The sequence below is a fragment of the Gamsiella multidivaricata genome, assembly GCF_025024155.1.
Source record: "Gamsiella multidivaricata strain RSA 2152 chromosome Unknown BC939scaffold_50, whole genome shotgun sequence".
Taxonomy (NCBI): Eukaryota; Fungi; Mortierellomycota; class Mortierellomycetes; order Mortierellales; family Mortierellaceae; genus Gamsiella; species Gamsiella multidivaricata.
The window spans coordinates 69,851-85,487 of NW_026251758.1; the positions used below are offsets into that span (position 1 = coordinate 69,851).

The window sequence follows — 15,637 nt, forward strand, 5'->3', positions numbered from 1 at the left end:
CATGTAGAGGACTGAGATGCTGTTGCTTACCATTGTTACTTCATCCACTTGGTCGCAGCAGCAACAGCATGTTGCAGCAAAGGTTGTTTGAGAGCATCCAGCAGACAGACACAAGCATGGGCTAAAGCAAACATATGAAGAAAGGGCACTTCTGCACTCCTATGGGAGGAAAGAGTGCCTTATTTCAATGGCAAATAGCCTAATAGAATAGAACATAAGCATCGGGCCGGTTGACATGGGAAAAAAGCGCAACCATAACCCATTCAGCTGAACACAGTTAAGCCGGCTGCAAGGATGTACTGTAAGCCATTAGACATGTGGGATGCTCTCTCTGGCTCCCTTCTCCACATGCTGACAATGCGGAGATAATTCTGCTTTGTCTGAACTGCCCCTCCAGTGCACTACACAGTCCCTCCTTGGATAGCACGGCGACTGTCAGGCGCTCAAGCAGACAAGGTCCCGGTTCAAAGCCCGTCATCACATTATGTGTTCGCATTAGATACCAGGATGGATTCAGTATACTTTATGCTACATCCCCGGACGTTCAGATCCAGCTCACTGCTCTCTACAGGAAACGAATCGCACACTGCTGTAGTCTACTTAAACGATCAACATTGCAGTTGTCCTTGTGCTGAGAGCCATTAAATCAGGAAGTGCATCTCTCAGGAGGCCTAATGCCTTGGAACAGCGCATGTCGCGGATTACGGCAACATAGAAGAGATAAATGTTCAGGCACGGTCTATTTGTCCGAGGTGTATATGTAATTTTTGGCATGGAACGTTAATAATAATTCTCTTGGTGATCTCCAGCCTACGCGTTATTTTGTGGTGTTTACATCTAAAGGGTGTCGTGGTGCGTGGTAACACACGATCGCTGCCACACATCCTGAAGACCCCATTGGCTGGCGAAAAAGTGGGATGACTCTCATCTCCTCCTCTCATCTCGTTTCTGCCCTGAGATTTACGGTTCTCCTATGGCATGCGTGTGAAAGCCCTGGGAACCATCCTGGATAGAATACGTTCGGGCCCACAGAAGCACGCATACTTGCACCCAAGTATCTTTGGAAAAATTTACTCTCATATGAAGACGGAGACTTGTTTGAATTCCTGGGTAAACTATGTTCAATTCGAAATTCAGCAATTGTATAGACGACGATGATCGCAGTTAAGGCATAACGTGTGCTACTGGACCAATCTTTGTTTTTGCCTTCACAACCTCTATCCGCCTCAAAACGACATTGACTACGCCCAAGTTTTCCTGACATCTCTCAACAGTCACCATCCAACCGTTCAGCAGCCTCTGTTCTTTGTTTACACGAATCACATCTCGACACCATGTGGCCGTGAGTGAGCAGGGCAATTGATGATTGACGCTCACTCCCGTGTCTTCCAAGTAGCACTTGTAGGCAGTTATTCGCTCGCATAGCATACCGCGCTGTGCCACTCACACGTTTAGACCTTCGATTGAAGTTCAACAGTCTACCTTGACAGCCCCGCGCTATTGTTCACCTCCACTGGAGTCACAGGTAAGGGCGGAGTGTATATACTATCCATTATTGACAGCTGTGTAGAATTGGCGGGAGATGTCTGCGAATTATCTATCAAATGATTAAGCTGCAGAGCGCACTATAATAAGTAACAGAAGAGTATACATCGCAAGTTATAGAGGATGAGATGCACCACATACGTACAACAATAGAGAAGAGAAACGTGGCGCGTGGCGTATATGCTTTTAACGCTTGTACGTGTTGCGCGGGAATGACCCAAGTTGCGCAATGCGAGGAGATTTTTTTGGTTCCTGAAATTGACCCTGACCGCGTTCCTGGACAAATTCTGAGCTTGCTGAAGGGATCTTCAAGTCCATAGCGACGCGTTGCAATGTTCTGTAGCTCGTTATCATCCTAATAAACGGAAGTCGTCCATGGAGGGGTACTCGGTGGTGTCTGCTTTCTCACGATATATAGTTCTCTGCTTGCATCTCATCTCGCGTGTTTTTATACTGACATATCGGTCTGTTTGTCGGAAAACTCTCTTTTTTAATAATCTGCGCTCTCTAATATTCAATTAGACACTCCCCTACTACTACTGCTACTGCACTACTACTCTACTACTAGACTACCTACTCTACCACTGCTACTAGAGTCTACCCGCAACAGCGAAAACAAAAAAAGAGGGAAAAAGGAAAGGAAAAGGGGGGCTTTGGTTGGTCCATTGGGTGGGTCCTTGTGAACCCAGTCGGGTTTTCAGCCTTGGGCGTGTGTGGTTGCCCTTGTTGAAGCGTACTTTTTTTAGTGGTGTTCCCCTCCCGCCATCATCTCATCTCCACCCTCTCTCTCTCCCCGTCTCTCTCTCTCTCTCTCGCTCTCTCCCGCAGTTCATCCTTCCATCATCTTCCTCATCTTCATCCCGCCTCCCTCTCCTCATTCCCCATCATCATCATCCTCGTCATCCTGCACTGTATCGTGTCTGAGTGTTGTTGTGTGTGTGCTGGACACGAGAAATACCACTACTACCAACCAACCCTTCTCTTTATTACTATCCATTACATTCTTTTTTTTGTCCTTTTTTTTTGCATCCTCATCCTCATCCTCATCCTCATCATTCGTAGCATCTCTATCCATTAATATCTAATCGCCTCTATCCATCTCCGCCTTGTCTTCTTTCTTTTGATATCTGCAGCATTTTCAGCTCTTGTTTCTTGTCCTCGCGTGGCAGCAGTTTGAATTCATATACCTTTTATTGCTTATCTTTACCCTCGATAATCCACAAAAAAATGGCCTTCTACGACCCGCTCGCTGTTCAGCAGCAACAGCAGCAGCAACAGCAGCAGCACCAGCACCAACATCAGCAGCACCAGCATCAACAGCACCAGCATCAGCACCAGCATCAGCAACATCCACAGCACCAGCACCAGCAGTTTCAGCAGCACCAGCAACCTGCCTACAACAATGCGGATATGCGAACATCGCTTTGGTAAGCAGCTTAGGGCATCTCACATCAACATATCCGCATCTTAGGCGCAACCTCGAGTACCCTTAGTAGAGAGTAGAACTGGGCAAACCACCGTATTCTAAACAGAAAACTTGCTTTTCCTTATCATCCGTTCGTATACTTCCTAGGATGGGGGAACTGGAGCCGTGGATGGACGAGAACTGGATTCGTGGCGCATGGTACAGCGCTGGCGAGCAGGTCTCGGTCAAGATGATTCGCGACAAGTACACTGGGTAAGGTCCCTCATGAGCACAGCAAGACTCCTGTCCTCATTGCTACTGTGCTACTGCTGCGGCAGACATAACTAAAGTGCTCTGCTGACCTGGTGTGTCTTCCCTTTGCTGTGTCGTAGTGCTAGTGCCGGTTACTGCTTTGTCGAGCTCTCAAGCCCAGCGGCTGCCGCCAAGGCCATCGGTACTCTGAATGGTGTTGTGATTCCTGGCACCAACAAAGTCTTCAAGTTGAACTGGGCCACCGGAGGTGGCATAGCCTCATCCTCGTGAGTGTTGACACGCTATGCGCGTGCAAGGACTACATTCTGCATTATTGTACATGTCCTACAGATAGCCTGGATCAAGGGCTAATCACCTCTGTGTCCTTTTCCTTGATTCTTTCGTGTCCTTGCTAGCGGTCCTGGTGCCGGTCAGGAGTACTCTGTCTTCGTCGGCGATTTATCCCCCGAGGTTACGGAGTTTACGTTGGTGGTATGTTCTTCCAACCCTGAAGCAATGGACCCATGGAGCGTGGGAAAACACCGTCATTAGTCCTGTCTATCAGCCAATGCATATGCTAACATATACCTCATGCACATTTGTGCCTCACAGTCGAAGTTCCAGGAGCGATACATGTCCTGCAGATCAGCCAAGATCATGACAGATGCCACAACTGGAATCTCGCGAGGTAGGGCCATTCAGGAATTATAGGACCAGTTGTAAAACTATATCCCGAGCACAGCACTAAGTTCGTTTATGACTGATGCTTCCAATCTCGTTTAGGATATGGCTTTGTAAGATTTGGTGATGAGAGCGAGCAACTGCGCGCACTTCACGAGATGCAAGGCGTTTATGTCGGTAGCCGTCCAATCAGGATCTCTATGGCGACACCCAAGAACAAGATGTCATCGGGCGGCATGGGTGGTGTTGGCGTCGGAAACATGGGTGGTGTTGGTGGAATAGGTGGTGTTAGTGGCATGGGACCCATGGGCGTCAGCATGAGCATGTCCCCTACTGGCTACGGGTATAATTCGCCCATACAAGCAGGCAGCCCTCAGCACTCCACGACCCAGTTCAATGATCCCAGCAACACTACCGTCTTCGTCGGGGGTCTCTCTGGAGTGAGCCACGAGGATGAACTCAGGAGTTGCTTTGCTATGTTTGGCGAGATCACTTACGTCAAAATCCCCCCCGGCAAAGGCTGCGGTTTCGTGCAATTCGTTCACAGACAGAGTGCAGAGATGGCTATCAACCAGATGAACGGCTATCAGATCGGTATGACATTGTGTGCGCAATCTGAGCATGAAGCTTTATGGATCCGTTTCTTTTAATCAATCCATATTAACGTCTTGCGCTCATGCTCCCTCGATTTCTTTGTCTAGGCAACTCGCGTGTCCGCCTTTCCTGGGGACGTGCACAAAACGAGAACAAGCAGCCTATGTCGCCTCATGCCTCTTCCATGATTGGCAACCCAGGCTTCCGGTACGCTGAAGACCGTGCTGCTGTTCGGGGTTCCTATCTCTGAATAATTATACGTCTTTCTAATGTCTGCCACACGTCCTTTGCCTATCACTGAATGTAGTTCACCTTTGCAAAATCAGTTCCCTGGCCTGCCGCTCAACAACCGCGCGTCGGCTTCATATGGCTCATTTCCGGGTATGATGGCTGGCACGCCTCCCATGCTCGGTGTGATGCAGACGCCACCACCCCGTGACACCATTGACAGAACTCCTGCCGAGCACCAGAATCGCGGCTATAACGAGAGGAAGGAGCCCATCATGGACCGCATGGATGATGGCGTCAGCTGGAGAGGCTCTGGCGCTATCTATGCCTAAAGTACCTACCTTGGGAAGGCGCCATGGCGAAGTAGTGCCTCCCGTAACGGGACAGCTTCCTGGCTTATTTGCGGAAGCAATGCTAATGCTAATTTACCCTTCGTCTTGCTCAGCTATACTCAATCTTTATCGCTGTTCTTTCTCTTTGTTCCGTCTGTTCGTTTTACGCAATCTCATGTTCATTTTATTTTCTAGTCCACAAAAGCTATCTTTCCTTTACGCACCACTTTCAGCTCCTGTTTTCTTTTTCTTACCCATCGCGCGTCGTTTTCTACCCAATGTTATTTTTTCTTGTCCATTTTGTTCCTCAATCCCCAATGCTAATTCACTTTGAGTTTTGTCTTTGTCCTCTTTGTCCTCTTTTTTTTTTTTTGGTCTTATATACATTCCATGGTTGCTCCACCTGAACTGTCCCGTATTTTGTTCACTCGACGTTTTTATACCATTACAGTTGTTATCTGTCTCCTCTCTCTCTCCCTCTCTCTTCTCGCTCGCTCTCGCCTTCATACTCTTCGTTTTTGTATTTATCGCACCCATCACTGCTTCATATCACAGCTCTTTATCTTTTCGCTTTTATCCGCTTTACGTCTAGCCAATAAATACAATAAATATATCTCAATTCAATACAGACATGCCTTTATATACTTGATGTGCTCTGGTCTAAGCAATGGTTGGCGTATGTACAAGATTGGACCACCGTTTGAAAGACAATAGCGCTCAGTGCGGTAAATATTTACAGATGAAGCCTAAACTGCGAATGCACAGGCCGGGGAAGATTCCTTTTCCCGAGCCGCAACTGAGATAGCAACGGTAGCAGTCTTGTTGATTCTGGCGTTGACCTTGATTCTGGCCGACGCTGGTTTCGATTTCGCAAAAGAGGCAACAGCAACACGCTCACGAGAAAATGCAAGGGCTGCCGCGACACTCTTTTGTTTCGATCTATCTCTCCGAGAAGTTGGTACGTCCGGATGACCCTGGTGGGCTTTTCGATAATGCCTCCAAATGGCGTCGTTTCGGATAAAGACCAAGGAACATATCGTACAACTGTATGGCTTCTCTTTGGAATGGATCCGCTGGTGCCTTGAGAGATCGTACGGCCTCAGGAACGACTTTTCGCACTGGTCACAGCGGTAGATGCGGTTGAGAGAATGTGTCTTGAGATGGGCATTGAGATTGTACTGGCGAAGGAACTTCTTTTGACATTGGGCACATTGAAAGAGACGTTCCTCTTCCTCCTCCTTTTCCTCCTCCTCTTCCTCGCCCTCCTGCTCCTCCTCGAAAGAGCCTTGAGGCTCTTCACTTGAGGCTGGTTCATGCTTGACTCTAGGGCTGGCATTTTCGCCTTGTTCGACATCTCCGAAATAACTATAGGAGCTGAAACTGATGGGGGATCCCAGGCCAAAATTTGAGTTGGGCCCGGAGGTGGTCATGGCGGCCATGGACTGGATAAGACCGTGGTAGGGTGTGCCTGGCTGGGATCCGATATGTGGACTCAGTGGACTGAGTGGCGGCGTGGAGCTTGGGTAGGGCACTCTGCTGAGCTGTAGTCGTGCCTCATGGTCGTCTTCGTCCGAGCCTCCTAGGCTCTCACTATCGTCGCCAGTTACAGCGTGATCGTTGCCAATGGGACACGAGGTAAGGGTGTAGATCTGTGCTGGACTCACTCCCATGGACATCAGGTTTAGGTCCCCGTGGGTCAACGGCATACTCTTAGAACTGGAACCAGCGGCGGTCCACACGAGGTCCGCAGATACTGGAGTCTGAGCTTCGGAATGAACTAGGTATCGCGAAGAGGCCTGGTGCGGCTGGTTTAGCGACGGCTGCTGCTCCCAGTAGTGCGAGAGTTGTTGCTGCGCAGAGTCCTGGTGGCCGTAAGATCGAGGAGGTTGGAGGCCATGTTGCTCAAACGAAACTTGTGCTTGATGTGCTTGTTGTGTGTATTGCGGTGAATATTGGTGAATAGACTGTGGCGGAGTATTATGTTGGTGGTATACTTGAGGATCCTGAGAAATCCGAAGAACCTGAGAGGACATGCGTGGGATAGATGAGTGTTGATGGTCATTCCGCGGGTGATACTGAGGCTGGTGGAGCTCTGACTGCAACAGATACGCAATCTCCTGGGGCTGCTGAGCACCGTGATAAAAGGGAGCGCTCGTAGAGATTTGTTGCTGGTGCTGCTGTTGCTGGTGCTGCTGGTGCTGGTGCTGGTGCTGCTGGTGCTGCTGGTGCTGCTGGTGCTGTGGGTGCCAAGAGACACTTTGTTGATGGGAATGTATTGGTTCTTGAGCCGAAGGCTGTGTGAAGGGAATCGTGTACATTTCGTTTGGTCCTGCTCGTGCTCTTTGCGTTTAATGGTAGTAGGAAAATTAGGCAGATGGGCTGTAGTGAGATAAATTGAAGGAGTTCTTATCTGGTGTGCAGCACTGCAATGAAAAAGGGCAGAAGATGGCTTCTCTATAGGAATAACTTGCAAGAAATGAGATGGGGAAGTCGATGTGATAAAAAAGAAAAGAAATCGAGCACGAACAGAACGTTTATATAGGACAATGAGGGATGGCTCCGAGGAGTGCAGGTTCTTTTAGTGTTTTTTCGATTTTCTTTGAGTACACAGCTCGACCACTCAATTGACCAATGATCGACATTTTTTAATGACAAAGGTATGTAAGTAGACACACGCTCTCAGGCACATTGAACGAGAGTACGTTGAATATCAATTATAGTTTGAACGCTAAATCATCCTGGGGATCCGGGGCTGCTATGACAAGAATACATGTTCGACATCCGTCACTTAGGGCTATCAGAACCCATCGTCGTAAAGGTGCATGCTTCTCGCGTTCCCATATTATTCGAGCTTTCAAATGCAAGGCTTCAGTCCTAAACTATGCTTTAATTCTCATTACTCCTCATTGAAATCAGATCCCGGTAACGTCTACTATGCTAGCGCACTCGGCCATTATATAAAGTATGCGTGCAGCTATTTATTATGCTATACTGACTCGTTTTACCACTACTCATCCGCATTGGGCAAAGATATGGGGATCTTACTGATCTGTCTGCACTCTGTTTTGAGTACTAATCCTCTCATAAAAACAATTTACGATTTAAGGATAGGAGTCATAATAGACGGCAGTGGGCAACGAAAAGAAGTCCCGCCCAGCCAGTTGTTTCTTATAAACTCTCAGAGGCTCCTGTGATGCTTTTCACGATGCGGATAAAATGCAGGCGCCCCCTCTGTGCATGGATTCGGCGCTTAAAACATGGCCAACCCACTTTCTGTTAAGATTCGGGACCCTTCCAGTTCCCTGTGCTAAAACGGCTATGCAAGTCGCATCAAGATGCTCGGATGAGATATAAACAAATGTATAAAACTCAATTCATTTTCATGCGTACTTACCTCGCTCGAGCAAAAAATGGCGAAGTTCCATATTTTCTGTTGACCTGAACTATCAGAATAATACGAGATCTTCATGAGAACGAAATCTGAAGGCTGTGTTTTGCGCTTTAGCGGTCATGAGGTTGGCCACGAACAACAGAGGGGAATGGCATGTCTGTACAAGAGTCGACCGCATTTTTTTTTTGTGCTCAAACCCGGTGCTAAGATTTTGTAATTGAACGCGCGTATGATGACTACAGACAAAAAACATCCATCGTTTGTTAACCTGAAGGCTCTCCTTCTTTCCCATTCTTTCTTTCTTATTTTCCGCGTGTTCGAACTCTGAGTACAATCTATAATCTATTCGTAGGTATCCATGCTGTGTTTTTTTTCTCTTTTTCTCTTTTCTTTTTTTCTGTACAACATTGAGAAAGGTACTGTATTTGGGCGTTTTTAGAGCTCAATCCGGCGCTCATTACCACCATGGTGGCATTCTTCCCACACGTCTGTGATAACGCGATGGCTTCGCCCTTTAAATAGAAGTTATATCGTTTTGCACCAGATAGCACTAGGGGACCGCAGTTCCCCAGAACACGGTCGCGCCTAAACAATGATCGACGATTGGCCTCTGTCTGTTTGTGAATATGTGAATATTGCTTTGTATGCAGTACCTCCGATGAGCAAGATTTCACTCGGAAAGTCTCACTTTCTCACATACTTGAGTAAGTGAGAGGGGGCAAAGCTGCCTCACTCAGTTGCAATTCCTTATAGCTGCTCTTAATTAGCGAGGCCATCTCAATCACCTTACTCAGTGTGACCTGAGTTGCTCTTTCCTCTGCCGCATTGACATAGAATGAATATGTTTTTGCTGTGCCCTATTTGGATAAAACGGTGGCAAAACAAGTGCTCTGTTGTCTAATTGCGGCCATATTGTGCCCTGCTGCATGACAGATAAACAAAGACGCTGTACAACCTTGGCTGTAGTCGTATTTGCAGGACTAAACAGTGGATCCCCTGTTCCATCCCCTTCTGTCTACTTTGGCGCTCAGATCATAGTCACACTCGGGACCACAGGATGACTGCCCCTGCAGGTTGACTACCATCTGGAGGGTGGGGCAGTGCAGACCGTGCCGTCGTCTGCATCCAAAGTCCTAATCATTTTCGAATTAAACTGAGTGTCCCCTTTTAGGACTAGCCTTGAACGTAAAAGATACACGTACACGGACATTCTAAAAAATATATGGTAACCAACAAGCTCTCCTTAAAAATATATGGCGATATGGCAGGACTTATTGAGAAGGACTCTACCACTGATTCGGGCCAGAGATGTTGAGTTCTCCTTGTTTGTAGGGATGGTATCCATATGATAGCGCACAGGGAGGGGAGTTCGCAGGGAGGGCGCATTGTGGTGGCAACTTTATAGCGTAGATTCGACCACATACTTTGGATGGGGCAAAGCTACAGGGCGCAAACAGCCCGTTTTATCCTGCAGGCTGCAAAACAAGGGGCAGAAAAAATAGCGATCATAATAGTCTAATTAAGGGTGAGAAATCACTGTTTACATTTGTGAGGCCAAGTGGCTCAGAAAAAAAAAAAGCAGAAGCAGAAGCAGAAACAGTGGAAGGCCACGGGCAAGAGAAGCAAGGACACTTTCTCCCCACCCATTCACTACCGCCATCCCTCAGAAACTGTATTCAGCTTTTTGACAATAAAAAGTTTCGACACAGTCAGCTAAGGGCAGAGAATCAAGGAAGAAACGAAACACGAAGCAGTAGCGAAAGGAACATACACAGGAACCATGTCTACCAAGTCTAAGAATATTGAGGAAACCCAGCGGAAGGGCGACTTTACCATCAAGCCTTCAGATGCAACCCCCACCTTGAACACTGCCGACTGGCCCTTGTTGTTGAAGGTGCGACCCAACATATTAGCAGCACTGGAAGCGACGCTTGCAACAGGACCATACAGCGACTAACGCCAGCTCCATTTTTACCATCCTTTGATCCACGCCCACCGACACCTTCGATTGCCTCTATTACTCCGAATAGAACTACGATAAGCTGAACGTCCGCACCGCTCACTACACCCCTATCCCTAGTGGTTGCTCTCCCTTGAGACGTGAGCTCGCTGAATACGTCAGGTATGGCAGGATATTTTCTCAGGTCGTATTGTTACAACATACATTCGCATGCAGGTCAATTGACTTATCATGCCTCGGCTGTCTGTCGGTATAGATATGGTGTCATCAACTTGGACAAGCCCGCCAACCCTTCCTCTCACGAGGTCGTCGCCTGGGTCCGTCGCATTCTTCGTGTTGAGAAGACTGGTCACAGTGGTACTCTCGACCCTAAGGTCACTGGATGCTTGATTGTGTGCATTGACCGTGCTACCCGTCTGGTCAAGTCCCAGCAGGGTGCCGGTAAGGAGTACGTGTGTATCCTCCGTCTCCACGACGCCATCGAGTCCGAGAAGAAGTTGGCACAGGTATGGGATCGAAATCTTTTATACCATAGACATTGTGATATGGGATATCTATGCTTAGGGTTGACGGACTACCTTGACTGATTCTGTTGCCTACACAATTGACAAAATTGTGATTGCCTCAATAGACCCTCGAAACCTTGACTGGCGCCTTGTTCCAGCGCCCTCCTCTGATCTCTGCCGTCAAGCGTCAGCTCCGTATCCGTACGATCCACGAGTCCAAGCTGCTCGAGTTCGACAATGACCGCCACTTGGCTGTCTTCTGGGTCGCATGCGAGGCTGGAACGTACATGCGTACGATGTGCGTGCACATGGGTCTGTTGCTCGGCGTTGGAGGACACATGCAGGAGCTTCGTCGTGTGCGCTCAGGACATATGGGCGAGGAGGATGATATTGTGACGATGCACGATGTTCTGGACGCTCAGTGGATGTACGACAACACCAAGGACGAGTCGTACCTGCGCAAGGTCGTTCGCCCTCTCGAGACGCTCTTGACCACCTACAAGCGTATTGTTGTCAAGGACAGCGCCGTCAATGCCATCTGCTACGGAGCCAAGCTCATGATCCCCGGTCTTCTCCGCTACGAGTCTGGAATTGAGGTCAATGAGGAGGTTGTGCTTATGACCACCAAGGGAGAGGCCATTGCTCTTGGTATTGCTCAGATGACGACGGCTGTCATGGCTACGTGCGACCACGGAGTTGTCTCCAAGATCAAGCGTGTGATCATGGAACGCGATACCTACCCCCGTCGCTGGGGTTTGGGACCCAAGGCTCAGGAGAAGAAGAAGCTGATCAAGGATGGCAAGCTGGACAAGTATGGTCGCCAGACTGATGAGACACCTGAGGGCTGGAAGAAGGGCTATGTCGACTACAACCGCGATGACCCTATCGCACCTGTTGTTGCTGCTGTTGCAGTTAAGAAGGAGGAGGACGATGAGGAAAAGAAGCGCAAGGCTGCCGATTCGAGCGACTCTGAGTCTGACAAGAAGAAGGAGAAGAAGAAGGCCAAGAAGGTCAAGACCGAAGAGAAGGAGGAGAAGAAGGACAAGAAGGAGAAGAAGGAGAAGAAGGACAAGAAGGAGAAGAAGGAGAAGAAGGTCAAGAAGGAGGACTCTGACTCTGACTAAACCGTTTATGGCCGCATCATTTTTTACATTAATTTTTATTCATTCTGTTGTCTAGCTCTATTTCATTTTGCATTGCAATAAATCGCAAACGAAAGATTGCCACTCTTTTGCAACTATGATACGACGTCGTAAACGAATGCTACTAGTCTGTAGCGAATAAAAAACGCGACAATACTGCAGATCACTTGCACAAGCATCACTGAAATGGTCAGGCTCCGCTCTGACATCGGTCCAGCCTTGAGCAGGATCAAGTTCAAGATAGTGAGGTTGGTCATCTCCAGCGGTCGCTGACCCGTCCTGGCATCGTATCGCACATGGGTCAGCCCCAAGAGTTCGAGCAGCTTGATGCAATACCATCCTGGTCGGCTAATACGCGAGGCTGGCAAGGGAGTATTTTGTGATTTGGTTGAAGATAACGACTTTGGCGAAGAGAGCAATAGGGGTGATGAAATCTTTGCAGTTGTGGAGTGACCGCTAGCATCATTAGCGGAAGTGGATAAGGACACTGGCGATTGACGTTGCTGCAACTGCTTCTGTTCGCCCGAGTGATGAAGGCTGTGCACTCCATTCAGTGTCGACTCTGCATCCAGTGCTTCCTGATCTAAAACGACACGGCTCGCCTCCATAAGATTCGTGCCACGGTTATAACGCGGCACACGATGGCGCGGACACGGCACCAGCCTGAACAGCTGTGGCGCGGACAGCAAAAAATTAAAGATTTGTGGAATAAAGAAGAGAAGCAGTGTTTTGCTGTAGTGCGCCAGGATGCCAACGACCGCAAAGGTCATGCCTGCAAAATAGCAATATGTGTCGCCGATAAAGACCTTGGACGGATACCAATTGTGAAGCAGGAGTCCGATGCTGACGCCAATAAAGGGCATGATGAAATAAAGCGAGAACAAGTGGGTTTCAATCGCCGGTGCGCCGCTTGTGCTGGATTGAAGAAACAGCATATCGTTGATGGCGATCGAGCAGGCAATGACGAGCGACTGGCCGACTTCCACACCGTTGATTCCAGCCATAATATTGATCGAATGCGTACAAAAGATCGCGACCATGCCCATATATACGTAGTAGAGCACGCCTAGATCAACAAATATACGAGTGGGTCATCAGAACCTTGTATGCATCATCATAATTTGGTCCGTCAAACAACCGAACGAATATAGTCTTTACCGAGATCAACCAATTGACCGAGAATGGGACGTAATGGAATCGGAACAACGATGTAAGTGACTCCACTGTTGACCCAGTATACCATCAAAAGAGGGATAGAGGCGATTGCTGGCAAGGGCATCTTGAATCGCCAGCGGATATCCAGTACGTCGTCCGCGAAGCCCAAAAACACCATTGACTGGATCGACAGTAGTGCAGACAGCAGTTCTGCAAGCTATACAGGAATGAGAATTGTACGGAATCTTAACTGCTGATCTTGTACGGAAATGGCCAACATCAACAGTCAGTCGCATATTCGCTTACCTTCAAGTTCGGGAACGTTAATAGCGTAAGCTCTTGTGGATTCCCATCGCGTGAGGCCGTGAACCATTTCATGAATGGGAATGGAATGAATAGGAACATGATAACCAGATAGATCAACCCAGCTACCATGCCCATGCTTTCTGGCCTATAGCATGCACGTTTTCGCCAAAGAAACGAACATGTTAGTTCCATCAGCTCAGTCTCACGCACGATATTGCTTGAAGGATCAGAGGTTTCCTATTCTGTTGCTTACAAGATGTGCTTCGTCTTCTTACTGAGATCTATGCCCTTTAATCCAGCCTTGATGAAAATCTCTGAGAGTGCCGGGATTGCTGACCAGGTAGTGATACCGGCGAGGATTGAGAAGCCCACGTTGACAGTTAGAGGGTCGTGGGCAGTCGTAAGGATGATAAAGACGGCTCCGACCTCCGCAGCGAGGATGAGCCATGCCGTCAACGCCGAGATTTGACCCATGGTGAGTAACGAGATGATGCGTCCTCAGGAAAGTGAATGCTGGATGAGTAGGGAAGTTGTCTCCTAATAATAAATTTTAGTTTATCACCATCTTTGCCATTTGGATAGTCTATGGCACAGCTATTTTGTCTGCCTTTCTCAGAGGCAGTCTCTGTCAAATTCATGTGGCCTTATCTATCCTGACGTTTCTCGCGCGTCTTTTGTCGATTACTCCCTGTCTATGTTGCGCCGCAGTATAGATAAAACGCGGGATTCTCACCAATGCAGTTCATGCGAAGAATCCATTCAATCAGGTACACCAGCAGCCTGTATCCATTACAACAATAAGGCATTGACAAAGGGAGGCAGGACTGATAGCGAAAAGAGTCATAAAACGACCAGTGCTCAAAAGACGCCACATCAGTGGCCGATTAAAGCTGGCAAAAAGCACAGAGAACGGACCGAGGACGATTAGAGCAGGGTGGTGTGGTCGGACGTACCAAAGAGGATAACGACGCGCTCAGTGCAAAGAACAGTAAAGTTTGACGATGGGAGTGTCATGGTATGGTCCTGTATGTTATATTGTTATATCGCCGTGATTGATGCGACTATGAAATCTCAACTGTACATCCAGATCTGCAGATGCCCGCTGAAGATAGGGGGCTTAATGAGGAGGAGACTATTTTCAGTAATGACAATGATCCCAAGCATGCGGCCAAGGTCAAAAGAGCCCATCTGGAGTCGATCGACATGATAGAAGTCATGAAAAGGCTTCTCTATTGGCCAGCACAGTCCCATAGTCTCAACTCAATCGAACACATGTAGGCATACCTCAAAATCCAGCTCGGAAAGTATCCTACACCTCCAAAAAGCTGCATGGAGTGTAGGAGATCTCGACAGAGTGGTCAGTTCATAGAGCCAAGGAAAAGTATACAACATATTAAAATTGAAGGATAGGCAGTTTTAATTTAGCGACTCGTGCTGGCGTGCTGTCAGCAGTCTGATTTTAAGCTAGTACAAGTTCAGCACAACCAGCTCAAGTTCAGCATAGCCAGCACAACCAGCACCATTTCACCTGCATAGTACGGATCAAGGAGCCAATATCAAGAAGGCTATGGATCTTCTCAGCGAAACGAAGAGTTGTGGATGGTTTCCTTGCTCTGCCCACAACATACAGTTATGCGTGAACACGGCTATCTCGGGGACAGCAGGTGTGGGGCTTTTGCTTGATAAATGCCAAGGACTCTCCTCCTTTTTCAAGAACAACGATGTTGCTAGCCGCCTTTTGAAGTCTGCCCAGAAATCAGTGGATCCTTCAGCCAATACACTTAGACCGATGAGCCATTGTCCGACACGCTGGAACTCGAGATATCTGATGGCGACGCGCGCGGTGCAGCTTCTTCCTGCTATTAACTCTTCAGTACTCAACATGATGAATCCTGATGTGTCAAGAGAAGCCAAAAATTCACTGAGGAAAACGCAGAATATCATAATCGGTTAAGACGAAGCTTCCGCCCAACAGGAAATCCTTGTCCTTCTTGGATCAGCCAACGACTTTAATAGGCAAGTCAGTATTGACCGCGCGCCGATCGTTTCCATTGTTTACCCAACCATCCGCGACCTGATCAATAAGGCAAGAATGTCTGCAGCCAATCCTACAATGGAGGAATTTCGAAACAAGTTCGTG

General features: G+C 48.1%; 4 protein-coding genes across 4 annotated transcripts; 2 read left to right on the top strand and 2 right to left on the bottom strand.

The window, feature by feature from the left end:
- Positions 1-3,119: 3,119 nt before the first annotated feature.
- Positions 3,120-5,037, top strand: BC939DRAFT_478757 (uncharacterized protein; the record flags this gene model as incomplete). Its single annotated transcript, XM_051558794.1, has 7 exons — positions 3,120-3,223; positions 3,343-3,489; positions 3,619-3,694; positions 3,815-3,890; positions 3,986-4,477; positions 4,585-4,684; positions 4,785-5,037. 7 exons carry the CDS (start codon positions 3,120-3,122, stop codon positions 5,035-5,037), a joined length of 1,248 nt encoding a protein of 415 aa, XP_051410275.1.
- A 629-nt stretch (positions 5,038-5,666) lies between these two features.
- BC939DRAFT_457233 (uncharacterized protein) lies at positions 5,667-7,526 on the bottom strand. The gene has a single exon (XM_051556449.1). It carries the CDS (start codon positions 7,353-7,355, stop codon positions 5,784-5,786), a length of 1,572 nt encoding a protein of 523 aa, XP_051410276.1. The 5' UTR covers positions 7,356-7,526; the 3' UTR covers positions 5,667-5,783.
- Positions 7,527-9,833: 2,307 nt separating this feature from the next.
- Positions 9,834-12,018, top strand: BC939DRAFT_494473 (pseudouridine synthase; the record flags this gene model as incomplete). Its single annotated transcript, XM_051559605.1, has 4 exons — positions 9,834-10,322; positions 10,459-10,550; positions 10,645-10,894; positions 11,020-12,018. Exons 1-4 carry the CDS (start codon positions 10,209-10,211, stop codon positions 12,016-12,018), a joined length of 1,455 nt encoding a protein of 484 aa, XP_051410277.1. The 5' UTR covers positions 9,834-10,208.
- On the bottom strand, positions 11,918-14,028 carry BC939DRAFT_457236 (glycosyl transferase family 4-domain-containing protein). Its single transcript, XM_051556450.1, has 4 exons — positions 13,751-14,028; positions 13,498-13,642; positions 13,195-13,408; positions 11,918-13,102 (listed from the first exon to the last, which is right to left on the bottom strand). The coding sequence occupies exons 1-4, from the start codon at positions 13,969-13,971 to the stop codon at positions 12,132-12,134; spliced, it is 1,551 nt and encodes a 516-aa protein (XP_051410278.1). The 5' UTR covers positions 13,972-14,028; the 3' UTR covers positions 11,918-12,131.
- Positions 14,029-15,637: the final 1,609 nt, after the last annotated feature.

What these genes read in the sequence shown, in the direction of transcription:
- BC939DRAFT_457233 (XM_051556449.1), bottom strand. Translation starts at nt 7,355, where the DNA reads ATGTACACGATTCCCTTCACACAGCCTTCGGCTCAAGAACCAATACAT.
- BC939DRAFT_457236 (XM_051556450.1), bottom strand. Translation starts at nt 13,971, where the DNA reads ATGGGTCAAATCTCGGCGTTGACGGCATGGCTCATCCTCGCTGCGGAG. An exon ending in AAGAAGACGAAGCACATCTT is followed by an intron (nt 13,643 to 13,750) that starts GTAAGCAACAGA and finishes TGCATGCTATAG; the next exon opens with GCCAGAAAGCATGGGCATGG. An exon ending in CGGTCAATTGGTTGATCTCG is followed by an intron (nt 13,103 to 13,194) that starts GTAAAGACTATA and finishes TTGTTGATCTAG; the next exon opens with GCGTGCTCTACTACGTATAT.